This window comes from Dendropsophus ebraccatus, unplaced genomic scaffold (genome assembly GCF_027789765.1).
Source record: "Dendropsophus ebraccatus isolate aDenEbr1 unplaced genomic scaffold, aDenEbr1.pat pat_scaffold_1231_ctg1, whole genome shotgun sequence".
Lineage (NCBI taxonomy): Eukaryota > Metazoa > Chordata > Amphibia > Anura > Hylidae > Dendropsophus > Dendropsophus ebraccatus.
The window spans coordinates 11,524-38,348 of NW_027208648.1; the positions used below are offsets into that span (position 1 = coordinate 11,524).

Here is a 26,825-nt window from a genome sequence, read left to right on the forward strand (position 1 = left end):
AGGGGTGATAGTACTATACATACAGGGAAGGGGAGGGGTGATAGTACTATACATACAGGGAAGGGGGAGGGGTGATAGTACTATACATACAGGGAATGGGGAGGGGTGATAGTAATATACATACAGGGGAGGGGGAGGGGTGATAGTACTATACCATACAGGGAAGGGGAGGGGTGATTAGTTACTATACATACAGGGAAGGGGGAGGGGTGATAGTACTATACATACAGGGGAGGGGAGGGGTGATAGTACTATACATACAGGGAAGGGGAGGGTGATAGTACTATACATACAGGGAAGGGGAGGGGTGATAGTACTATACATACAGGAAGGGGAGGGGTGATAGTACTATACATACAGGGAGGGGGAGGGGTGATAGTACTATACATACAGGGGAGGGGGAGGGGTGATAGTACTATACATACAGGGAAGGGGGAGGGGGTGATAGTACTATACATACAGGAAGGGGGAGGGGTGATAGTAATATACATACAGGGGAGGGGGAGGGGTGATAGTCCTATACATACAGGGAAGGGGGAGGGGTGATAGTACTATACATACAGGGAAGGGGGAGGGTGGATAGGCTCTATACATACAGGGAAGGGGGAGGGTGATAGGCTCTATACATACAGGGAAGGGGGAGGGGTGATAGGCTCTATACATACAGGGTAAGGGGGAGGGGGTGATAGTACATATACATACAGGGAAGGGGGAGGGGTGATAGGCTCTATACATACAGGAAGGGGGAGGGTTGATAGGCTCTATACATACAGGGGAGGGGGAGGGGTGATAGTAATATACATACAGGGAAGGGGGATGGGTGATAGTACTATACATACAGGGAAGGGGGAGGGGTGATAGTACTATACATACAGGGGAGGGGGAGGGGTGATAGGCTCTATACATACAGGGGAGGGGGAGGGGTGATAGTACTATACATACAGGGAGGGGGAGGGGTGATAGGTTCTATACATACAGGGGAGGGGGAGGGGTGATAGGTTCTATACATTTGCATTTATCATATTTTGCTCTAAGAACTTGTCTCTCCTGTTGTTGCTGTGACCAGATCCTGTGGTGACTGTTCCACAGATTCACAGTTCTCATGGTAAAGAAGGCTTCTCGCCTCCGGAGGTTGAACCTTTTTTTTCTCCAGGCGGAGGCAGCGCCCCCCTTGTCTCTCTGGGTGGAGGCAGCGCCCCCTTGTCTCTCCGGGTGGAGGCAGCGCCCCCTTGTCTCTCCGGGCGGAGGCAGCGCCCCCTTGTCTCTCCGGGCGGAGGCAGCGCCCCCTTGTCTCTCCGGGTGGAGGCAGCGCCCCCTTGTCTCTCTGGGTGGAGGCAGCGCCCCCTTGTCTCTCCGGGTGGAGGCAGCGCCCCCTTGTCTCTCCAGGTGGAGGCAGCGCCCCCCTTGTCTCTCTGGGTGGAGGCAGCGCCCCCTTGTCTCTCTGGGTGGAGGCAGCGCCCCCTTGTCTCTCCAGGCGGAGGCAGCGCCCCCTTGTCTCTCCGGGCGGAGGCAGCGCCCCCTTGTCTCTCCAGGTGGAGGCAGCGCCCCCTTGTCTCTCCGGGCGGAGGCAGTGCCCCCTTGTCTCTCTGGGTGGAGGCAGCGCCCCCTTGTCTCTCTGGGTGGAGGCAGCGCCCCCTTGTCTCTCTGGGTGGAGGCAGCGCCCCCTTGTCTCTCCAGGCGGAGGCAGCGCCCCTTTTTTTCTCCAGGTGGAGGCAGCGCCCTCTTGTCTCTCCAGGTGGAGGCAGCGCCCTCTTGTCTCTCCAGGCGGAGGCAGCGCCCCTTTGTCTCTCCAGGCCGAGGCTGAGAAATAGCGCCCAAACTTACAGGAAACGGATGATGAGATTTTCTCCAGTATCGCAAGATGCTCGTCCGAGTAGCGAGTACCATTGAGTATCCTAATACTCGATCGAGTACCAAGCTCGGACCAGCATGCTCGCTTGTCACTAGTTATAATACACTACAGACATTGGCGTAGCTACAGGGGGTCGCAACGGTCGCCATGGCGACCAGGCCCCTAGCTACAGGGGGCCCGTTGGGCTCCCTCACCACTTCCTACGTCTGTTCTCCTGCATCAGCTGTGATAATGGCAGCCGATTCGGGAGAACTGCACTATGATCCTGCAGGCCGTGGCGTAGGGGCCCGCTACGTGGGGAGGCCCGCGAGGGCCCCCCCTTGCCACTGCACTCCTCCCTTAAATTACTCTTCAGACCGCAAGCATTGTTTTGCTTGCGGTCACAAGAGCGGGCTCGTCCGGGCCCCCGGCTGATGCGCGGCTGCTGGGGGTGTCCCGTCCTATCCCCGGCAGCAAGGCACATCAGTAAGCTCTCTATGCCGCCTGGGGCCCTGATTTCCGGCACAGGAAGCGCACGTCAGAGACGCTTCCTGTGCTGGAAGTCCCAGCCCCGGCGTACAGGGAGTTCACTGATGCGCCACGCTGCCGGGGATAAGACGGGACACCTATAAGAGGGGAGAGGGGACATCTATAAGGGGGGGAGGAGAGGGGACCATCTATAGGAGGAGAGGTGGGGGGCATCTATAAGGGGAGGGCAACATGCAGTGGGGGCCATCTATATATACTATAAGGGGTCACAGTGTCAGGGCTACCCACTAAATGAGGGTGTAAAGGGGCCAATACAGATGCGCAGTGTGTATAGAGATGAGGAGCCTAATATGTCTGTCTGGCAGATTCTGTGGATTCGTGGCTCGGAGAAGTTCTCATAACGGCCCAGGGCAGATTGAGAAGAAAATGAAAAGGGAAGAACTCCGATCAGAGAAGACGTCCCCTGTGAGTCACCTGATATAACTGCACTGTAATGTATATGGTGTATAGAACCTGTGTAGAGCTGTGTCCACCTCTATATGACTGGATGAGGTGATAGTGATCTGTGTACAATGGATTCAGTAGCAGCGGCGGTGTTAGTCAGTATGTGGCGGTATTAGTCAGTATGTGGCGGTATTAGTCAGTATGTGGTGGTGTTAGTCAGTATGTGGCGGTATTAGTCAGTATGTGGTGGTGTTAGTCAGTATGTGGTGGTGTTAGTCAGTATGTGGCGGTGTTAGTCAGTATGTGGTAATATTTGTTATGTGTTATCTGGTACTGTGATTTATTGGTCTTAGTATACTGGATTAGGTCAGTAACAATGTGGTGGAGATGGTAGTGGTTGTTGTGTGGCGGTAATATTTCCCCCTTGTATACGGGTATTATTGGTAATATTGGTCTCAGTATACAGTAACAGTATGGCGGTAATATATATGGTGATAATATTTTCACTTCCTATATGCTGGTGTTATTGGTAATATCTGTCTTGGAGTGTAATATAAATATATATTATATATATATATATATATACATACACACACATATACACACCTACCAGTAGCATCACTTGGTCGTGAAAGGGGGGGGGCCCAAGTTGACCTCTCGCACCAGGGCCCTGAGACATTAGTGAGCCCTGCCTGCAGTGTGGGGTCCTGATTCCTCCCCATCACTTGTTTCCTGCTCCTTTCCGCTGTCCCGTGCAGGGAGGAGGGCGAGGGGAGGGAGGGAAAGGTCCAGCACCAGGAGGAAGAGGAGGGAGGAGGAGGGAGGCATGGAGCTGCTGAGAAGTGAAGTTTCTTCTTACTAAGTAAGTGTGCCCGGCTGTGCCGTCTGTGCCGTCTGTGCTGTGTGTGCCGGCTGTGGAATGTAATATGCAGTGTGCAAGTGTATGTGTATAAAGTGTTTCTCTATGTAATGTGCTCAGTATGTGTATTGTGTATAAAGGATGTACAGTATGTGTGTATGATGTATGTGTATGTGTGTATGATCCATGTACAGTACGTGTGTATGTGTATGTGTGTATGATGCATGTACAGTATGTGTGTATGATGTATGTGTGTATGATGTATGTGTATGTGTGTATGATCCATGTACAGTACGTGTGTATGTGTATGTGTGTATGATGTATGTGTATGTGTGTATAATGCATGTACAGTATGTGTGTATGATGTATGTGCAGTGTCCCAGAACAGCCATTCTTATGCTCATACTTTTAGTATAACTAGTTCTGTTCTGGAAAACTATGGTCCACTGCAAACTGTATGTATTGTGTCCCCCTTCTCAGTATTCAGGTCTGCCATTTCAGTCATTTATTGCATGTATATTCAGGTATCAGTGTCTAATGGTATTATGTCGCCTCCTAGTGTTCAAGGATGGTACTCCTCGTGTATATTCCTCTGTATATGCCTAATGGTGTGATGATGCAATGGCTGGATGTCACGTGACTGTGCCCTGCTTCCATGGTAACACCAATGGTCATCGAGCTTTTGGCTGGGGTTACCATGTGACTTCCTGTCCTACCTGAGTCTATTCCCCACCATCAGAGGGAATAGGTTGTGTCTGTGCTCTCTCTCCCTGCTAAGAGAGAGAAGCCTGCGTGTGCTCTGCTGCTCCAGTCCACTGGCTGTGTTCCTGTCTCAAGTCTCAAGATTCTCATCTGGGTGTCGATTCTTCAGTCATTCTTCAGTTCCTCTCATCATCATCTTCTCAAATCATCAACAGCAAGTATTTCATTCAAGTCTCATTCCACCCAGCATCTCATCCTCAGTATCACTACTACTCCCATCATTCAGCACGCTACTCTCACAGCCTATTGCAGCATCACCATACTCTGCCTTAGTCCCGGTTGCATCCGGAGAGACTGTTACTACTAGTTACCACCGTTACAATAAATATACAACTACCGTTGTTTCTGAACCTTGGCATTGGTGTGATAATTGTGCCCTGACTAAGGACAACGAAGAATCGCATGCCCAGTATTCCCGCATGGTCAGGAGCCCGGTTTTCAGCTGTATCACCCTCGTGCCTACACCGTGACCACTACATCCTACAGCTGCACCGGTTCCTGCACCCTCACAACATCTGCACTGCGGAAGTGGCCCCCAGGGGCCAGGGCGTAGCATATGTGTATGTGTGTATGATGTATGTGTATGTGTGTGTGTGTATGATCCATGTACAGTATGTGTGTCAGGAATCGAGCCGCGCTCTCGGCCCCTGCCTCTGCCAAGGCGCGCGGTTCAGCTGGGAGGGACGCTGATGGTGTCCGTGGTTACGGGCAGGGCCGGTTGCAGATGGCGCGCTGACGGGGTCCTTAGCAGCCGGTCTGCTGTTTGTGCGCCGCGGCGCTTTTAACCGTTTAGTCAGTTTCTGGTTTTGTTACGTTCCTTGTTACGTCTTCTGTTATCCGCTCCATGTTTTTCAGTTCTCTCTGCACTTTCTTGCTGTGGCTCATTCACTGATTTGTTTCTGCTGTGTTCTGACCGACACCTGACACCTGACACCTGACACCTGACACCTGACACCTAGCCAGTTACCTGTCCGCACCTAGCTTCCTGCTCACTATAAATCCAGCCCTTCCCTCACTCCAATGCCTGGGATAGCGCCTTGAGCCTAGAACTAGCAATCCTCTGACCATTTGTTATAGTGACTCTGACCTGCTGGATCTTGTCACCTCCACTTTGCTTTTTTGGATTTTGTACCTCTGTTACCGGTTGTTGCCGACTCTGCTTCCTGACTATTCTTTATTGTGTTGTGTTCGTCTGTATTTGTTCTGCATAGGATTGCCGTCCAGTTGTCCCTAGCTGTTAGAGCTTTGAGGCAAGCAGGTAGGGGCTGCGGGGCAGCGGGCGGGCAAAGCCAAAATTTTGCACCAGGCTCATCAGCCGGGTAGCTACGCCCCTGACTACAGAAGGAACACCATGATGACCTGCACTGCACGGCTGCTGGGGTACAGATGCGTGGTGACCTGCACTGCACGGCTGCTGGGATATAGATGCGTGGTGACCTGCACTGCACGGCTGCTGGGGTATAGATGCGTGGTGACCTGCACTGCACGGCTGCTGGGATATAGATGCGTGGTGACCTGCACTGCACGGCTGCTGGGGTATAGATGCGTGGTGACCTGCACTGCACGGCTGCTGGGGTATAGATGCGTGGCGACCTGCACTGCACGGCTGCTGGGATACAGATGTGTGGTGACCTGCACTGCACGGCTGCTGGGATATAGATGCGTGGCGACCTGCACTGCACGGCTGCTGGGATACAGATGCGTGGTGACCTGCACTGCACGGCTGCTGGGATATAGATGCGTGGCGACCTGCACTGCACGGCTGCTGGGATATAGATGCGTGGCGACCTGCACTGCACGGCTGCTGGGATATAGATGCGTGGCGACCTGCACTGCACGGCTGCTGGGTTATAGATGCGTGGCCACCTGCACTGCACGGCTGCTGGGATATAGATGCGTGGTGACCTGCACTGCATGGCTGCTGGGGTATAGATGCGTGGTGACCTGCACTGCACGGCTGCTGGGGTATAGATGCGTGGTGACCTGCACTGCACGGCTGCTGGGGTATAGATGCGTGGTGACCTGCACTGCACGGCTGCTGGGGTATAGATGCGTGGGACCTGCACTGCACGGCTGCTGGGATATAGATGCGTGGCGACCTGCACTGCACGGCTGCTGGGATATAGATGATTGGCGACCTGCACTGGCACGGCTGCCTGGGTTATAGATGCGTTGGCCACCTGACACTGTCACGGCTGCTGGGATTATAGATGCGTGGGGTGACCTTGCACTGCATGGCTGCTGGGGTATAGATGCGTGGCGACCTGCACTGCACGGCTGCTGGGGTATAGATGCGTGGTGACCTGCACTGCACGGCTGCTGGGATACAGATGCGTGGTGACCTGCACTGCACGGCTGCTGGGGTATAGATGCGTGGCGACCTGCACTGCACGGCTGCTGGGGTTATAGATGCGTGGCGACCTGCACTGCACGGTGCTGGGGTATAGATGCGTGGCGACCTGCACTGCACGGCTGCTGGGTATAGATGCGTGGTGACCTGCACTGCACGGCTGCTGGGGTATAGATGCGTGGTGACCTGCACTGCACGGCTGCTGGGGTATAGATGCGTGGCGACCTTTGTTCATCGTGCAGCAGACTTGTAGTGTTGTCTTGCACTTACCCCGTTTTGCCGGCACATCTGCAGCAGCACCTGCCATAGCAGAGCGTTGTGGTGGCCGTGCGCCCCCGGTGAGCGCAGGCACTGGCGGACGTTCTGCTGACAGTAGTTCAGTACATCCACTTTATGTAAATCCTCCCTGTAGGAGAGAAGACGGATTAGAGCCCAGAGAGGAGACACATCCTGACTAATCAGTCTATGAGAGCTCAGACCTATATTATATCGGGGGGTCCTGATTCCGCTTGTGTTTGATACTTTTTTTTGGGGGGAGGGGTCATTGCTAGGATTCGGTTCTCGAGTTTTGTATCTGACAGGCAATCATTTTGGTTGAAGATGACAGAATTATCTCCCTCGTACTGCCACGGCTCAGTCATCAGGGAAGCCATGAAGCAGGTGTGAACAAAATGCAGACAGCGCCACATCTGATTGTGTCTGGAATTACAACATTGCTCCATTCACTTCACTGGAACCTTCCTGCAATACCACAGCCAACCTGAAGAAAAAGCTTTCCCAGCATCCTGTATAGTAGTCAGTATAATGGAGGTCACCCATTTTTCCCAGCATCCTGTATAGTAGTCAGTATAATGGAGGTCCCCCAGCTTTCCTAGCATCTTGTATAGTAGTCAGTATAATGGAGGTCCCCCAGCTTTCCCAGCATCCTGTATAGTAGTCAGTATAATGGAGGTCACCCAGCTTTCCTAGCATCTTGTATAGTAGTCAGTATAATGGCGGTCACCCAGCTTTCCCAGCATCTTGTATAGTAGTCAGTATAATGGCGGTCACCCAGCTTTCCTAGCATCTTGTATAGTAGTCAGTATATGGAGGTCACCCAGCTTTTCTAGCATCTTGTATAGTAGTCCGTATAATGGAAGTCACCCAGCTTTCCCAGCATCTTGTATAGTAGTCAGTATAATGGCGGTCCACCCAGCTTTCCCAGCATCCTGTATACTAGTCAGTATAATGGAGGTCACCCAGCTTTCCAGCATCCTGTATAGTAGTCAGTATAATGGAGTCACCCAGCTTTCCTAGCATCTTGCTATAGTAGTCAGTATAATGGCGGTCACCCAGCTTTCCCAGCATCCTGTATAGTAGTCAGTATAATGGAGGTTCACCCAGCTTTCCTAGCATCTTGTATAGTAGTCAGTATAATGCGGTCACCCAGCTTTCCTAGCATCCTGTATTGTAGTTAGTATAATGGAGGTCACCCAGCTTTCCCAGCATCTTGTATAGTAGTCAGTATAATGGCGGCCCCCAGCTTTCCCGCATCTTGTATAGTAGTCAGTATAATGGTGGTCACCCATTTGTCCCAGCATCTTGTATAGTAGTCAGTATAATGGAGGTCCCCCAGCTTTCCCAGATCTTGTATAGTAGTCAGATAATGGAGGTCACCCAGCTTTCCCAGAATCTGTATAGTAGTCAGTAAAAATGGCGGTCACCCAGCTTTCCTAACATCTTGTATTGTAGTCAGTATAATGGAGGTCACTCAGCTTTCCCACCATCTTGTAAAATGGTGTCACCCAGCTTTCCCAGCATCCGGTATAGTAGTCAGTATAATGGAGGTCACCCAGCTTTCCCAGCATCTTGTATCTTGTATCCGCAGTTACTTGGGAGGTACGGCTTTATAATGGGAAAAAAGATGATTTATTATGCTGTGCGGGATCGGGAGAGGGGCGGCAACCAGTCATCTGGGCGGGGAGCCACCTAGGACTAGTACGCTTCTACCTGTCAGTTGCCGGGAAAATTGACCTATTGGCGGCCTCTCTGCCACTGACAGGCAGGGAGCGGTGACTATATCGGAAGGAAAAGTAGTTGTGACCTGATATACAATACTCTGCAGCTGGGAACCAATATCTGATGGTGCTGATTCCCTTAAAGGAGCACTCCAGCCCTTCCCTTTATTAACCTCCCACATCAGTGCTGCCAGACGCTCCTGTATGTGCTGACGGATAACGTCCCAGCCCCTCCGTCATTTATGATCAGGGAATTCCTGCTGCTCTGTATGAAGAGGCTAGAAGTCACTTTGGCAATATAAGTCTATGGGGGGGGGGGAGGGGTTCTGTATCAGCACGGAGCCGTCCCATAGACATATACAAGAAAGTGACTTCCAACCCCTTGGAATTCCCTGGTCTCAGATCGCTGGAAGGGCCGAAGATATTATCCGGACTGTCAGAGCATCTGGCAGAAGTACAGGAGCGGGGGGCATCTAGCGTCACTGCACTGATGTGGGGAGCGTAATAATAGGGAAGGGCCTGAGTGGTCCTGAAGGGTGGGCCGCTAGCCGCATACTCATGGGCCAGTGCTGGGTGCCCCCAGGCTAAAATCAGCCAGCCCCTTGTTATAGGTGAGTGTGGCGAGCGGGCACAGTGTATGGAGCTGGATGGGAAGGTTATAGGTGAGTAGGCACATCATGTTGAGCATGCACTAGGCCCCTGGGTGTCCCATCCTCCTGGGTATTACACGTGCCCCTTCCTCCTGGGTGCTAAACGGGCCCCTTCCTCCTGGGTATTACACTTGCCCCTTCCTCTTGGGTATTACACTTGCCCCTTCCTCCTGGGTGCTATACAATGCCCCTTCCTCTTGGGTATTACACGTGCCCCTTCCTCCTGGGTGCTATACGGCCCCTTCCTCCTGGATACTATACGGGCCCCTTCCTCCTGGGTACTATACGGGCCCCTTCCTCCTGGGTATTACACTTGCCCCTTCCTCCTGGGTATTACACTTGCCCCTTCCTCCTGGGTATTACACGTGCCCCTTCCTCCTGGGTGCTATACGGGCCCCTTCCTCCTGGGTACTATACGGGCCCCTTCCTCCTGGGTACTATACGGGCCCCTTCCTCCTGGGTATTACACTTGCCCCTTCCTCCTGGGTATTACACTTGCCCCTTCCTCCTGGGTGCTATACGGCCCCTTCCTCCTGGATATTACACATGCCCCTTCCTCTTGGGTGCTATACGGCCCCTTCCTCCTGGATATTACACTTGCCCCTTCCTCCTGGGTGCTATACGTGCCCCTTCCTCCTGGGTATTACACTTGCCCCTTCCTCCTGGGTGCTATACGGCCCCTTCCTCCTGGATACTATACGGGCCCCTTCCTCCTGGGTATTACACTTGCCCCTTCCTCCTGGGTGCTATACGTGCCCCTTCCTCCTGGGTGCTATACGTGCCCCTTCCTCCTGGGTGCTATACGTGCCCCTTCCTCCTGGGTATTACACTTGCCCCTTCCTCCTGGGTATTACACTTGCCCCTTCCTCCTGGATACTATACGGGCCCATTCCTCCTGGGTGCTATACAGCCCCTTCCTCCTGGGTATTACACTTGCCCCTTCCTCCTGGGTATTACACTTGCCCCTTCCTCTTGGGTATTACACTTGCCCCTTCCTCTTGGGTATTACACTTGCCCCTTCCTCCTGGGTATTACACTTGCCCCTTCCTCCTGGGTGCTATACGTGCCCCTTCCTCCTGGGTATTACACTTGCCCCTTCCTCCTGGGTGCTAAACGGGCCCCTTCCTCTTGGGTATTACACTTGCCCCTTCCTCCTGGGTATTACACTTGCCCCTTCCTCCTGGGTATTACACTTGCCCCTTCCTCCTGGGTGCTATACGTGCCCTTTCCTCCTGGGTATGACACTTGCCCCTTCCTCCTGGGTGCTATACATGCCCCTTCCTTTTGGGTGCTATATGTGCCCCTTCCTCCTGGGTATTACACTTGCCCCTTCCTCCTGGGTATTACACTTGCCCCTTCCTCCTGGGTATTACACTTGCCCCTTCCTCCTGGGTGCTAAATGGGCCCCTTCCTCCTGGGTGCTAAATGGGCCCCTTCCTCTTGGGTATTACACTTGCCCCTTCCTCCTGGGTATTACACTTGCCCCTTCCTCCTGGGTATTACACTTGCCCCCTTCCTCCTGGATACTATACGGCCCCTTCCTCCTGGATACTATACGCGTCTTATATATCATTCACCTCTGCACCGGTCCCGGGAATCCTCTCATCTCCTCTTGCTCTGAGGTGTCATGAAGCAGAACCTGGACACAAAGCAGAAGAGTCAGGACGTCATCCATGTTACCAGAAGAGAAGCAGAGACTGATTCATGTGTCCTGTCTCCCTATGGACACAGGTTATAGTAGATTAGCGGGATCCGAGGGGAGGGGGGTCCTGCGAATGACATTTGTTACATCAGATCTGATCGTTCCTGGTAGCCGCTTCCCTCCTCCTTACCTGCAGGTGCTTATAGTCCCTGGTAGCCGCTTCCCTCCTCCTTACCTGCGGGTGCTTATAGTTACTGGTAGCCGCTTCCCTCCTCCTTACCTGCCGGTGCTTATAGTTACTGGTAGCCGCTTCCCTCCTCCTTACCTGCGGGTGCTTATAGTTACTGGTAGCCGCTTCCCTACTCCTTACCTGCCGGTGCTTATAGTTACTGGTAGCCGCTTCCCTCCTCCTTACCTGCGGGTGCTTATAGCTCCTGGTAGCCGCTTCCCTCCTCCTTACCTGCCGGTGCTTATAGCTCCCGGTAGCCGCTTTCCTCCTCCTTACCTGCAGGTGCTTATAGTCACTGGTAGCCGCTTCCCTCCTCCTTACCTGCGGGTGCTTATAGTCCCTGGTAGCCGCTTCCCTCCTCCTTACCTGCCGGTGCTTATAGCTCCCGGTAGCCGCTTTCCTCCTCCTTACCTGCCGGTGCTTATAGTAACTGGTAGCCGCTTCCTTCCTCCTTACCTGCGGGTGCTTATAGTCCCTGGTAGCCGCTTCCCTCCTCATTACCTGCGGGTGCTTATAGCTCCTGGTAGCCGCTTCCCTCCTCCTTACCTGCCGGTGCTTATAGTCCCTGGTAGCCGCTTCCCTCCTCCTTACCTGCCGGTGCTTATAGCTCCCGGTAGCCGCTTTCCTCCTCCTTACCTGCCGGTGCTTATAGTAACTGGTAGCCGCTTCCTTCCTCCTTACCTGCGGGTGCTATAGTCCCTGGTAGCCGCTTCCCTCCTCATTACCTGCGGGTGCTTATAGCTCCTGGTAGCCGCTTCCCTCCTCCTTACCTGCCGGTGCTTATAGTCCCTGGTAGCCGCTCCCCTCCTCCTTACCTGCCGGTGCTTATAGTTACTGGTAGCCGCTTCCCTCCTCCTTACCTGCGGGTGCTTATAGTCCCTGGTAGCCGCTTCCCTACTCCTTACCTGCGGGTGCTTATAGCTCCTGGTAGCCGCTTCCCTCCTCCTTACCTGTCGGTGATTATAATCCCTGGTAGCCGCTTCTCTCCTCCTTACCTGTCGGTGATTATAATCCCTGGTAGCCGCTTCCCTCCTTACCTGCGGGTGCTTATAGTGCTTACAGCTCCTGGTAGCCGCTTCCCTCCTCCTTACCTGCGGGTGCTTATAGTTACTGGTAGCCGCTTCCCTCCTCCTTACCTGCGGGTGCTTATAGTTACTGGTAGCCGCTTCCCTCCTCCTTACCTGCGGGTGCTTATAGTTACTGGTAGCCGCTTCCCTCCTCCTTACCTGCCGGTGCTTATAGTTACTGGTAGCCGCTTCCCTCCTCCTTACCTGCCGGTGCTTATAGTTACTGGTAGCCGCTTCCCTCCTCCTTACCTGCGGGTGCTTATAGTTACTGGTAGCCGCTTCCCTCCTCCTTACCTGCCGGTGCTTATAGTTACTGGTAGCCGCTTCCCTCCTCCTTACCTGCCGGTGCTTATAGTTACTGGTAGCCGCTTCCCTCCTCCTTACCTGCGGGTGCTTATAGTTACTGGTAGCCGCTTCCCTCCTCCTTACCTGCCGGTGCTTATAGTTACTGGTAGCCGCTTCCCTCCTCCTTACCTGCCGGTGCTTATAGTTACTGGTAGCCGCTTCCCTCCTCCTTACCTGCCGGTGCTTATAGTTACTGGTAGCCGCTTCCCTCCTCCTTACCTGCCGGTGCTTATAGTTACTGGTAGCCGCTTCCCCTCCTCCTTACCTGCCGGTGCTTATAGTTACTGGTAGCCGCTTCCCTCCTCCTTACCTGCCGGTGCTTATAGTTACTGGTAGCCGCTTCCCTCCTCCTTACCTGCCGGTGCTTATAGTTACTGGTAGCCGCTTCCCTCCTCCTTACCTGCGGGTGCTTATAGTTACTGGTAGCCGCTTCCCTCCTCCTTACCTGCGGGTGCTTATAGCTCCTGGTAGCCGCTTCCCTCCTCCTTACCTGCCGGTGCTTATAGTTACTGGTAGCCGCTTCCCTCCTCCTTACCTGCCGGTGCTTATAGTTACTGGTAGCCGCTTCCCTCCTCCTTACCTGCCGGTGCTTATAGTTACTGGTAGCCGCCTTCCCTCCTCCTTACCTGCGGGTGCTTATAGTTACGGTAGCCGCTTCCCTCCTCCTTACCTGCCGGTGCTTATAGTTACTGGTAGCCGCTTCCCTCCTCCTTACCTGCCGGTTGCTTATAGTTACTGGTAGCCGCTTCCCTCCTCCTTACCTGCCGGTGCTTATAGTTACTGGTAGCCGCTTCCCTCCTCCTTACCTGCCGGTGCTTATAGTTACTGGTAGCCGCTTCCCTCCTCCTTACCTGCGGGTGCTTATAGCTCCTGGTAGCCGCTTCCCTCCTCCTTACCTGCCGGTGCTTATAGTTACTGGTAGCCGCTTCCCTCCTCCTTACCTGCGGGTGCTTATAGCTCCTGGTAGCCGCTTCCCTCCTCCTTACCTGCCGGTGCTTATAGTTACTGGTAGCCGCTTCCCTCCTCCTTACCTGCGGGTGCTTATAGCTCCCGGTAGCCGCTTTCCTCCTCCTTACCTGCCGGTGCTTATAGTAACTAGTAGCCGCTTCCCTCCTCCTTACCTGCGGGTGCTTATAGTCCCTGGTAGCCGCTTCCCTCCTCCTTACCTGCCGGTGCTTATAGCTCCCGGTAGCCGCTTTCCTCCTCCTTACCTGCCGGTGCTTATAGTAACTGGTAGCCGCTTCCTTCCTCCTTACCTGCGGGTGCTTATAGTCCCTGGTAGCCGCTTCCCTCCTCATTACCTGCGGGTGCTTATAGCTCCTGGTAGCCGCTTCCCTCCTCCTTACCTGCCGGTGCTTATAGTCCCTGGTAGCCGCTCCCCTCCTCCTTACCTGCCGGTGCTTATAGTTACTGGTAGCCGCTTCCCTCCTCCTTACCTGCGGGTGCTTATAGTCCCTGGTAGCCGCTTCCCTACTCCTTACCTGCGGGTGCTTATAGTCCCTGGTAGCCGCTCCCCTCCTCCTTACCTGCGGGTGCTTATAGCTCCTGGTAGCCGCTTCCCTCCTCCTTACCTGTCGGTGATTATAATCCCTGGTAGCCGCTTCCCTCCTTACCTGCGGGTGCTTATAGTGCTTACAGCTCCTGGTAGCCGCTTCCCTCCTCCTTACCTGTCGGTGATTATAATCCCTGGTAGCCGCTCCCCTCCTCCTTACCTGTCGGTGATTATAATCCCTGGTAGCCGCTTCCCTCCTTACCTGCGGGTGCTTATAGTGCTTACAGCTCCTGGTAGCCGCTTCCCTCCTCCTTACCTGCGGGTGCTTATAGTTACTGGTAGCCGCTTCCCTCCTCCTTACCTGCAGGTGCTTATAGTTACTGGTAGCCGCTTCCCTCCTCCTTACCTGCGGGGTGCTTATAGTTACTGGTAGCCGCTTCCCTCCTCCTTACCTGCGGGTGCTTATAGTTACTGGTAGCCGCTTCCCTCCTCCTTACCTGCCGGTGCTTATAGTTACTGGTAGCCGCTTCCCTCCTCCTTACCTGCCGGTGCTTATAGTTACTGGTAGCCGCTTCCCTCCTCCTTACCTGCCGGTGCTTATAGTTACTGGTAGCGCTTCCCTCCTCCTTACCTGCGGGTTGCTTATAGTTACTGGTAGCCGCTTCCCTCCTCCTACCTGCCGGTGCTTATAGTTACTGGTAGCCGCTTCCCTCCTCCTTACCTGCCGGTGCTTATAGTTACTGGTAGCCGCTTCCCTCCTCCTTACCTGCCGGTGCTTATAGTTACTGGTAGCCGCTTCCCTCCTCCTTACCTGCGGGTGCTTATAGTTACTGGTAGCCGCTTCCCTCCTCCTTACCTGCCGGTGCTTATAGTTACTGGTAGCCGCTTCCCTCCTCCTTACCTGCGGGTGCTTATAGCTCCTGGTAGCCGCTTCCCTCCTCCTTACCTGCCGGTGCTTATAGTTACTGGTAGCCGCTTCCCTCCTCCTTACCTGCGGGTGCTTATAGCTCCTGGTAGCCGCTTCCCTCCTCCTTACCTGCCGGTGCTTATAGTTACTGGTAGCCGCTTCCCTCCTCCTTACCTGTCGGTGATTATAATCCCTGGTAGCCGCTTCCCTCCTCCTTACCTGCGGGTGCTTATAGTGCTTACAGCTCCTGGTAGCCGCTTCCCTCCTCCTTACCTGTCGTTGATTATAATCCCTGGTAGCCGCTCCCCTCCTCCTTACCTGTCGGTGATTATAATCCCTGGTAGCCGCTTCCCTCCTTACCTGCGGGTGCTTATAGTGCTTACAGCTCCTGGTAGCCGCTTCCCTCCTCCTTACCTGCGGGTGCTTATAGTTACTGGTAGCCGCTTCCCTCCTCCTTACCTGCAGGTGCTTATAGTTACTGGTAGCCGCTTCCCTCCTCCTTACCTGCGGGTGCTTATAGTTACTGGTAGCCGCTTCCCTCCTCCTTACCTGCGGGTGCTTATAGTGCTAATAGTTACTGGTAGCCGCTTCCCTCCTCCTTACCTGCCGGTGCTTACAGCTCCTGGTAGCCGCTTCCCTCCTCCTTACCTGCGGGTGCTTATAGTTACTGGTAGCCGCTTCCCTCCTCCTGTCGCTGCTCTCTCCTGGCGCAGAATGCATATCCTGGGGCCTGGTGCATATCCCAGCCGGCTGTTTATGTTTCAGTAGGTCTCAGCGTCTAAGCTGGTGGGCAGGGTGAAGGGTTCTCTGGGGGCCCGGAATGGCCCCAGCGCTATAAACTCTATGAAACTATAGAAAAGTTACATTGTATATCTTTATAAGATTCAGTTTCACAAAATATAACAGAAAAGCATCAAAAGAGCAGCGGTGGCAAGAGGAAGTGAGCGGTTACTGGGGACTATCAGCACTATAAGCACCAGCAGGTAAGGAGGAGGGAAGCGGCTACCAGGAGCTATAAGCACTATAAGCACCGGCAGGTAAGGAGGAGGGAAGCGGCTACCGGAAACTATCAGCACTATAAGCACCGGCAGGTAAGGAGGAGGGAAGCGGCTACCAGGAGCTATAAGCACCCGCCGGTAAGGAGGAGGGAAGCGGCTACCAGGAACTATCAGCACTATAAGCACCGGCAGGTAAGGAGGAGGGAAGCGGCTACCGGGAACTGTCAGCACTACCTGCCGGTGCTTATAGTGCTGACAGTTCCCGGTAGCCGCTTCCCTCCTCCTTACCTGCTGGTGCTTAATCGGCTACCGGGAACTATCAGCACTATAAGCACCGGCAGGTAAGGAGGAGGGAAGCGGCTACCAGGAACTATCAGCACTATAAGCACAGGCAGGTAAGGAGGAGGGAAGCGGCTACCGAGAACAGCTGTTTCACACTGTTACGGTTTTTAAACCAAATAAAATTATGAGATGAATATGGTGAGTGGCGGGATTTCCATTTGATGTACCGCTCATACCATCAACCCTCCCGTACCGCACATACAGTCATCCCTCCCATATCATTCATACCGTCATCCCTCCCGTACCGCACATACAGTCATCCCTCCCATATCATTCATACCATCATCCCTCCCGTACCGCACATACCGTCATCCCTCCCGTACCGCACATACCGTCATCCCTCCCGTACCGCACATACCGTCATCCCTCCCATATCACTCATACCGTCATCCCTCCCGTACCGCACATACCGTCATCCCTCCCGTACCGCACATACCGTCATCCCTCCCGTACTGCACATACCGTCATCCCTCCCATATCACTCATACCGTCATCCCTCCCGTACCGCACATACCGTCATCCCTCCCGTACCGCACATACCGTCATCCCTCCCGTACCGCACATACCGTCATCCCTCCCGTACCGCACATACAGTCATCCCTCCGTACCGCACATACCGTCATCCCTCCCGTACCGCACATACCGTCATCCCTCCCGTACCGCACATACCGTCATCCCTCCCGTACCGCACATACCGTCATCCCTCCCGTACCGCACATACCGTCATCCCTCCCGTACCGCACATACCGTCATCCCTCCCGTACCGCACATACCGTCATCCCTCCCGTACCGCACATACCGTCATCCCTCCCGTACCGCACATACCGTCATCCCTCCCGTACCGCACATACCGTCATCCCTCCCGTACCGCACATACCGTCATCCCTCCCACACAGGATGCTCTGCTCACCTCATAAGTCTATAGCAGTTGCACAGCCAGCAGCAGGGACTCGCCAACGACGTCCCTAGTAACACTTGCTGCGGCCGGGACCTCACCACTCCCTGGCCGGGCCTTCTCAGCTAAAGTTACTGATGATTGTGCTGACTGGCCGGTGCAGCGGCCAGTCATGGGGAGGCTGGAGTCCCTGCCCCAATCAGTTCCCTTCGAGGCTCTCATCCACTGTTGGGCTCAGTCTTCAGGTTGGGGCTGACACCTCCCAAGGGGCAGTTTGTCGGGGTGAGGGGGTGAGAGGACGAGACTCTGTCTTGTGTTTCTGACCACAGTATATTATGCCATAGACATCTACAGGAGCCCCATCCGACCACCTTCCTTATCTCTCATGGCGGTTGCGACATTTCCTACAGACCCATCATGTGTTACTATCCGCCTGTCCGACTCCGCGCCTGACTCCCTGGCCAGCTGCCTGTCTGTCTAACCATTGTAATCTACAATAAGATGGTGGAAGCCGGAGTGAAGCGCTCTGTGAGAGACTCCTCTCTAGGACAAGCCGGGGGAGCTTCCTAACCATGTCACCTGGTCTGTGCTGTGCCCCCTCCTCATCACCCAAATATATGATCAAACATGGACAACCGGGCGTTCCCGGAGTCAGTGGGGCGTGTCTCTGCATTCTGTGATCATCTACTGAGTCTGGAGTCACCCGCTGCAAACTGAGGGCAAAACCCCAGAAATACGGACGGAGGAGAGGGATGAAAACCAGAAAAGGGTCTCTCCATGCAACCATCGCAACTTGCAGCCCCCCCCCCCCCCCCTCAGTGCACCGCCTCTCAGGAGGAGGGAAGCCGCCGCCAGACAAGAGGAGGGAAGCCGCCCTCAGGGAAAACAAAGACGTCTTGACAGATCTCTATTTTTCATTACAGCAACCAAAAGTCTTTAAATATTGTTAATTGTTATTATGTGATGTCACACGACGTGTATATATATTATATATATATACAGTATATATATATATATATTATACACACATACACACACTTACCTCCAGGCTGTGAATCTCCACCAGTGCCGGCTGACCCTCATCTGGGAAGTTGGGGCAAACTCTTATCAACTGCCCTTGGGCCCCAAAGGCCACAGTGACATGGGGCAGGGGGAACTTCAGTGGAGCAGTGGGCTGCGGAGTTTGCTCCAAGGTGTCTGGGATGGTAGAGGAAACATTGTGACCTTCCAGAAGCTTCTGCAGACGGGGAACCTGAACCCCTCCCCCCCCCCCCTAGCTCCAGCAGGACTACAACTCTCATCAGGCTAAAGCTTCAGCCCTCCTAGCATGATGGGAATTGTAGCTTTGCACCAGCTGGAGGGGCGCAGGGTCCCCATCCCTGATCTACACACTATTCTTTTTGGTTTAGACATTTAGTTCTAGCTCTCAGCCATATTCCTGCAGTGTCATTGCTGTCATCCCAGCTCAGTTACAGCCATACATTTCCATGTGATCACCACTCCAACATATGCTGCTATAGTCAGGAGATGAGTCTCCACCTCTTACTGACAGGATTGTATCCTCACCCTGGCAGCTTCCCCCACTATGCAAAGAGTGCTGCTGCGGAAGAGATGATTTCAGCCCTAAGTGATCAGAAGTGCAGTGATAAAGGACGTGACACCATACACTAGTTGGCTGCAAAGATATCTGGAGCAATATTTATTGTGTGGTGCTGGTGTACAGGTGGAGCAGTACATATTGTACAATGTGGTGCTGGTGCCCAGGTGGAGCAGTATTTATTGTACAATGTGGTGCTGGTGTCCAAGTGGAGCAGTACATACTGTATTGTACAATGTGGTGCTGGTGCCCAGGTGGAGCAGTATTGTGCAGTGTGGTGCTGGTGTACAGGTGGAGCAGTACATATTGTGCAGCGTGGTGCTGGTGTACAGGTGGAGCAGTATTGTGCAGTGTGGTGCTGGTGTACAGGTGGAGCAGTACATATTGTGCAGTGTGGTGCTGGTATACAGGTGGAGCAGTATTGTGCAGTGTGGTGCTGGTGTACAGGTGGAGCAGTATTGTGCAGTGTGGTGCTGGTGTACAGGTGGAGCAGTATTGTGCAGTGTGGTGCTGGTGTACAGGTGGAGCAGTATTGTGCAGTGTGGTGCTGGTGTACAGGTGGAGCAGTATTGTGCAGTGTGGTGCTGGTGTACAGGTGGAGCAGTATTTTGCAGTGTGGTGCTGGTGTACAGGTGGAGCAGTACATATTGTGCAGTGTGGTGCTGGTGTACAGGTGGAGCAGTACATATTGTGCAGTGTGGTGCTGGTGTACAGGAGGAGCAGTATTGTGCAGTGTGGTGCTGGTGTACAGGTGGAGCAGTACATAGTGTGCAGTGTGGTGCTGGTGTACAGGTGGAGCAGTATTGTGCAGTGTGGTGCTGGTGTACAGGTGGAGCAGTATTGTGCAGTGTGGTGCTGGTGTACAGGTGGAGCAGTACATATTGTGCAGTGTGGTGCTGGTGTACAGGTGGAGCAGTATTGTGCAGTGTGGTGCTGGTGTACAGGTGGAGCAGTATTGTGCAGTGTGGTGCTGGTGTACAGGTGGAGCAGTACATATTGTGCAGTGTGGTGCTGGTGTACAGGTGGAGCAGTATTGTGCAGTGTGGTGCTGGTGTACAGGTGGAGCAGTATTGTGCAGTGTGGTGCTGGTGTACAGGTGGAGCAGTATTGTGCAGTGTGGTGCTGGTGTACAGGTGGAGCAGTACATATTGTGCAGTGTGGTGCTGGTATACAGGTGGAGCAGTACATATTGTGCAGTGTGGTGCTGGTGTACAGGTGGAGCAGTACATATTGTGCAGTGTGGTGCTGGTATACAGGTGGAGCAGTACATATTGTGCAGTGTGGTGCTGGTATACAGGTGGAGCAGTACATACTGTGCAGTGTGGTGCTGGTGTACAGGTGGAGCAGTATTGTGCAGTGTGGTGCTGGTGTACAGGTGGAGCAGTATTGTGCAGTGTGGTGCTGGTGTACAGGTGGAGCAGTATTGTGCAGTGTGGTGCTGGTGTACAGGTGGAGCAGTATTGTGCAGTGTGGTGCTGGTGTACAGGTGGAGCAGTACATATTGTGCAGTGTGGTGCTGGTGTACAGGTGGAGCAGTATTGTGCAGTGTGGTGCTGGTATACAGGTGGAGCAGTATTGTGCAGTGTGGTGCTGGTGTACAGGTGGAGCAGTATTGTGCAGTGTGGTGCTGGTGTACAGGTGGAGCAGTATTGTGCAGTGTGGTGCTGGTGTACAGGTGGAGCAGTACATATTGTGCAGTGTGGTGCTGGTGTACAGGTGGAGCAGTATTGTGCAGTGTGGTGCTGGTATACAGGTGGAGCAGTATTGTGCAGTGTGGTGCTGGTGTACAGGTGGAGCAGTATTGTGCAGTGTGGTGCTGGTGTACAGGTGGAGCAGTATTGTTGCAGTGTGGTGCTGGTGTACAGGTGGAGCAGTATTGTGCAGTGTGGTGCTGGTGTACAGGTGGAGCAGTATTGTGCAGTGTGGTGCTGGTGTACAGGTGGAGCAGTATTGTGCAGTGTGGTGCTGGTGTACAGGTGGAGCAGTACATATTGTGCAGTGTGGTGCTGGTGTACAGGTGGAGCAGTATTGTGCAGTGTGGTGCTGGTGTACAGGTGGAGCAGTATTGTGCAGTGTGGTGCTGGTGTACAGGTGGAGCAGTACATATTGTGCAGTGTGGTGCTGGTGTACAGGTGGAGCAGTATTGTGCAGTGTGGTGCTGGTGTACAGGTGGAGCAGTATTGTGCAGTGTGGTGCTGGTTGTACAGGTGGAGCAGTATTGTGCAGTGTGGTGCTGGTGTACAGGTGGAGCAGTACATATTGTGCAGTGTGGTGCTGGTATACAGGTGGAGCAGTACATATTGTGCAGTGTGGTGCTGGTGTACAGGTGGAGCAGTACATATTGTGCAGTGTGGTGCTGGTATACAGGTGGAGCAGTACATATTGTGCAGTGTGGTGCTGGTATACAGGTGGAGCAGTACATACTGTGCAGTGTGGTGCTGGTGTACAGGTGGAGCAGTATTGTGCAGTGTGGTGCTGGTGTACAGGTGGAGCAGTATTGTGCAGTGTGGTGCTGGTGTACAGGTGGAGCAGTATTGTGCAGTGTGGTGCTGGTGTACAGGTGGAGCAGTATTGTGCAGTGTGGTGCTGGTGTACAGGTGGAGCAGTATTGTGCAGTGTGGTGCTGGTGTACAGGTGGAGCAGTATTGTGCAGTGTGGTGCTGGTGTACAGGTGGAGCAGTACATATTGTGCAGTGTGGTGCTGGTGTACAGGTGGAGCAGTATTGTGCAGTGTGGTGCTGGTGTACAGGTGGAGCAGTACATATTGTGCAGTGTGGTGCTGGTATACAGGTGGAGCAGTACATATTGTGCAGTGTGGTGCTGGTGTACAGGTGGAGCAGTACATACTGTGCAGTGTGGTGCTGGTGTACAGGTGGAGCAGTATTGTGCAGTGTGGTGCTGGTGTACAGGTGGAGCAGTATTGTGCAGTGTGGTGCTGGTGTACAGGTGGAGCAGTATTGTGCAGTGTGGTGCTGGTGTACAGGTGGAGCAGTATTGCGCATTGTGGTGCTGGTGTACAGGTGGAGCAGTACATATTGTGCAGTGTGGTGCTGGTGTACAGGTGGAGCAGTATTGTGCAGTGTGGTGCTGGTGTACAGGTGGAGCAGTATTGTGCAGTGTGGTGCTGGTGTACAGGTGGAGCAGTACATATTGTGCAGTGTGGTGCTGGTATACAGGTGGAGCAGTACATATTGTGCAGTGTGGTGCTGGTGTACAGGTGAAGCAGTATTGTGCAGTGTGGTGCTGGTGTACAGGTGGAGCAGTATTGTGCAGTGTGGTGCTGGTGTACAGGTGGAGCAGTACATATTGTGCAGTGTGGTGCTGGTGTACAGGTGGAGCAGTATGTAGTGCTGCACTGATATGACAGATTATTTCATACAGTCTCAGTTGTATCAGTAAAATATAAGCGAGTCTCTATCAGAAACATTGTATTCATTATGAAGCCATCAGATAGGAGAATTCGTACTCACCATCCTGCAAAGGATTCCAAGAGTAAATCAAGTCTGCTGGATCCTGCATGTACTGACTCAGCTCATAGCTGCTGGATGACATGCCCGAGTCTCCGTACTGTGACAGCAAACTGTGCCCCGTGGAACTGGAATACTGAGAGAGGAGGGGGATGTGTCACCTGTACACCAGAAATGCTGAGCCGCAGCATGCACACCTCCTCCCTCCCCTCTGTCCAGCCCTGAGCCTGTACATTAATCAGCCAGGAGGGTTGGGGAGGGAGGAGGCGTGCATGCTGAGGCTCGGCACTACCTCCCAGCTGGAACCTCCTTACCTCTAGTCTATCCACTGCAGATTCACAGCTTCTCTCCACAGGGTGCTGGACACTATAGTCATCACAGCCTCGCAACCTTTCAAAGCAAGGCAAAGGTATATGTAAGAGGGAGAAGCACTCCACCAGGCACTTCTCCCAGCTGTATCTACAGATCAGTATGAACATTGAGTATGAATAATGCAGTGTGGGGGCAGATCACTGACACCTATTTTGTGAAAGGTGTCCTGTTCTACTTAGAAGCCTGAATGTAAACTTCTTATATCTTATTTTTATACCATCGTGTACACACAGCACCGCACACCTCGGCTTATTTTATCCCCTTCTGTGGGTGGTGGTACCAATAGTCCGGGGGGGGGGGGGGCAGTTGCCACTCAGGACTACTGGGACAAGAGCCCAAGGGACCCATCACAGCCCGGCAGGTCACCGACCCTTTGGGGAGTACAGCCGGCCGCAGCACAGAGCAGGTACCAACATCCCCCCCGTGTGCCGGACCGGCGTCACCACATAAACACGATCGGCTGAGCCGACAAACACCAATACTAACATCACCACTATAGCCCCTCACTGCCGCCTATTGGGGGTTATAGCCCCTCACTGCCGCCTATTGGGGGTTATAGCCCCTCACTGCCGCCTATTGGGGGTTATAGCCCCCTCATTGCCGCCTATTGGGGGTTATATCCTCTCACTGCCGCCTATTGGGGGTTATAGCCCCTCACTGCCGCCTATTGGGGGTTATATCCTCTCACTGCCGCCTATTGGGGGTTATATCCTCTCACTGCCGCCTATTGGGGGTTATATCCTCTCACTGCCGCCTATTGGGGGTTATATCCTCTCACTGCCGCCTATTGGGGGTTATAGCCCCTCACTGCCGCCTATTGGGGGTTATAGCCCCTCACTGCCGCCTATTGGGGGTTATAGCCCCTCACTGCCGCCTATTGGGGGTTATAGCCCCTCACTGCCGCCTATTGGGGGTTATAGCCCCTCACTGCCGCCTATTGGGGGTTATAGCCCCTCACTGCCGCCTATTGGGGGTTATAGCCCCTCACTGCCGCCTATTGGGGGTTATAGCCCTCACTGCCGCCTATTGGGGGTTATATCCTCTCACTGCCGCCTATTGGGGGTTATAGCCCCTCACTGCCGCCTATTGGGGGTTATATCCTCTCACTGCCGCCTATTGGGGGTTATAGCCCCTCACTGCCGCCTATTTGGGGTTATAGCCCTCACTGCCGCCTATTGGGGGTTATAGCCCTCACTGCCGCCTATTGGGGGTTATAGCCCCTCACTGCCGCCTATTGGGGGTTATAGCCCTCACTGCCGCCTATTGGGGGTTATAGCCTCTCACTGCCCCCTATTGGGGGTTATAGCCCCTCACTGCCGCCTATTGGGGGTTATAGCCTCTCACTGCCCCCTATTGGGGGTTATAGCCCCTCACTGCCGCCTATTGGGGGTTATAGCTCTCACTGCCGCCTATTGGGGGTTATAGCCCCTCACTGCCGCCTATTGGGGGTTATAGCCCCTCACTGCCCCCTATTGGGGGTTATATCCCTCTCACTGCCGCCTATTGGGGGTTATAGCCCCTCACTGCCGCCTATTGGGGGTTATAGCCCCTCACTGCCCCCTATTGGGGGTTATAGCCCCTCACTGCCGCCTATTGGGGGTTATAGCCCCTCACTGCCGCCTATTGGAGGTTATAGCCCCTCACTGCCGCCTATTGGGGGTTATAGCCCTCTCACTGCCGCCTATTGGGGGTTATAGCCCTCTCACTGCCGCCTATTGGGGGTTATAGCCCTCACTGCCGCCTATTGGGGGTTATAGCCTCTCACTACCGCCTATTGGGGGTTATAGCCCTCTCACTGCCGCCTATTGGGGGTTATAGCCCCCTCACTGCCGCCTATTGGGGGTTATAGCCCCCTCACTGCCGCCTATTGGGGGTTATATCCTCTCACTGCCGCCTATTGGGGGTTATAGCCCCTCACTGACGCCTATTGGGGGTTATATCCTCTCACTGCCGCCTATTGGGGGTTATAGCCCCTCACTGCCGCCTATTGGGGGTTATAGCCCCTCACTGCCGCCTATTGGGGGTTATAGCCCCTCACTGCCGCCTATTGGGGGTTATATCCTCTCACTGCCGCCTATTGGGGGTTATAGCCCCTCACTGCCGCCTATTGGGGGTTATAGCCCTCTCACTGCCGCCTATTGGGGGTTATAGCCCTCTCACTGCCGCCTATTGGGGGTTATAGCCCTCTCACTGCCGCCTATTGGGGGTTATAGCCCCTCACTGCCGCCTATTGGGGGTTATAGCCCCTCACTGCCGCCTATTGGGGGTTATAGCCCCTCACTGCCGCCTATTGGGGGTTATAGCCCCCTCACTGCCGCCTATTGGGGGTTATAGCCCCTCACTGCCGCCTATTGGAAGTTATAGCCCCTCACTGCCGCCTATTGGGGGTTATAGCCCCTCACTGCCGCCTATTGGGGGTTATAGCCCCTCACTGCCGCCTATTGGGGGTTATAGCCCCTCACTGCCGCCTATTGGGGGTTATAGCCCCTTACTGCCGCCTATTGGGGGTTATAGCCCCTCACTGCCGCCTATTGGGGGTTATAGCCCCCTCACTGCCGCCTATTGGGGGTTATATCATATAGGTAATCCTATGTATCATGTCACCTCACCTGGACAATGAGTGATATGCTTCCCTTCTCCCATACACCTCAGCTCTGGATGGCGGTCTTCTCTCATACACCTCAGCTCTGGATGGCGGTCTTCTCTCATACACCTCAGCTCTGGATGGCGGTCTTCTCTCATACACCTCAGCTCTGGATAGCGGTCTTCTCTCATACACCTCAGCTCTGGATGGCGGTCTTCTCTCATACACCTCAGCTCTGGATGGCGGTCTTCTCTCATACACCTCAGCTCTGGATGGCGGTCTTCTCTCATACACCTCAGCTCTGGATGGCGGTCTTCTCTCATACACCTCAGCTCTGGATGGCGGTCTTCTCTCATACACCTCAGCTCTAGATGGCGGTCTTCTCTCATACACCTCAGCGCTGGATGGCGGTCTTCTCTCATACACCTCAGCTCTGGATGGCGGTCTTCTCTCATACACCTCAGCTCTGGATGGCGGTCTTCTCTCATACACCTCAGCTCTTAATGGCGGTCTTCTCTCATACACCTCAGCTCTGGATGGCGGTCTTCTCTGGTCTATGTGTCTAGAGTTGTTTGCTGAATACTGGGAGTAGTAGTCCATCCAGGGGTTGGGCCAAGCCTGATGACCTCCTTGTACTGGATATGGAAGGTAATATCCATAAGCTCCCTGTATGTGATGGTATGGTGGAGGAGGCGGATACCCTCCCCTCCAGGGGTCCAGATCTGCCGGTGGTCCTGGGTGAGGTTGGCTATACCAGTGGGGGGGCCCATGGTCCATTTTAATCGGTAAATGTCCCCTATAGGCTGAAGAAGGAAATCATATAACGTAAATCATCTGTCATTGAATCTAATAGTAATCTAGAATTTACTATCCAATCCTGACGTCCTACCTCTTCCCTATGCCGCCAGGTAATACTCTGTGCTCCTACTCCCCTGCTGCCTGTCCCTGAACTTATGGGACCTATAGGAAGAATTCTGCTCTCTGAACGTATAGTGCCTATAGGACCATGCTGCTCCTTGTCTCTGAACCTATAGGGACTGATAAGGCTAGGGGGTGTGATGTTACCTCTTTACACTGTATGACTACACCCCCTAGCCTTATCAGCGACTATACTGCTCCATGTCCCATAGGGACCATACTGCTCCCTGAACTTATAGTGCCGTGTCCCAGAGCAGATGTTACACTGATATCTATAGCATGTGTTGGTCGGTATTGATGTGTTTCTATACTCTGATATGTAAGACTGCAGTTGGCACTCCCACCACTTGGTGTCACTGTCTCCTGGTACACCACTAAGCACAGCTAACGTGAAAAGTAATGTGGTATCCCACCACGGGTGTTTCTGTTTTGAACAACCCTCTCAAAAGCCTGGTACTTCAAAAGTAGAGTAGTGATGAAGTATTGTATAAGTTTTGCCACTAGATTAGCACTATGTCTATTTATGTGTATATGTTGCACAGCTGCAATCACCTAAGAGAGAGACTCTTCTTCTACCTATCTCTATCC

At 53.6% G+C, this 26,825-nt stretch overlaps 1 protein-coding gene across 1 annotated transcript; it reads right to left on the minus strand.

Annotated features, from left to right (window-relative positions):
* Positions 1 to 7,005: 7,005 nt before the first annotated feature.
* On the minus strand, positions 7,006 to 26,117 carry LOC138775002 (protein transport protein Sec16B-like; the record flags this gene model as incomplete). Its single annotated transcript, XM_069955763.1, has 6 exons — positions 25,345 to 26,117; positions 22,678 to 22,753; positions 22,367 to 22,499; positions 18,342 to 18,496; positions 10,960 to 11,021; positions 7,006 to 7,141 (listed from the first exon to the last, which is right to left on the minus strand). Coding segments are annotated over exons 1-6 (1,314 nt in total), but the record flags the coding sequence as incomplete, so codon positions are not given.
* Between the last annotated feature and the right edge of the window lie 708 nt (positions 26,118 to 26,825).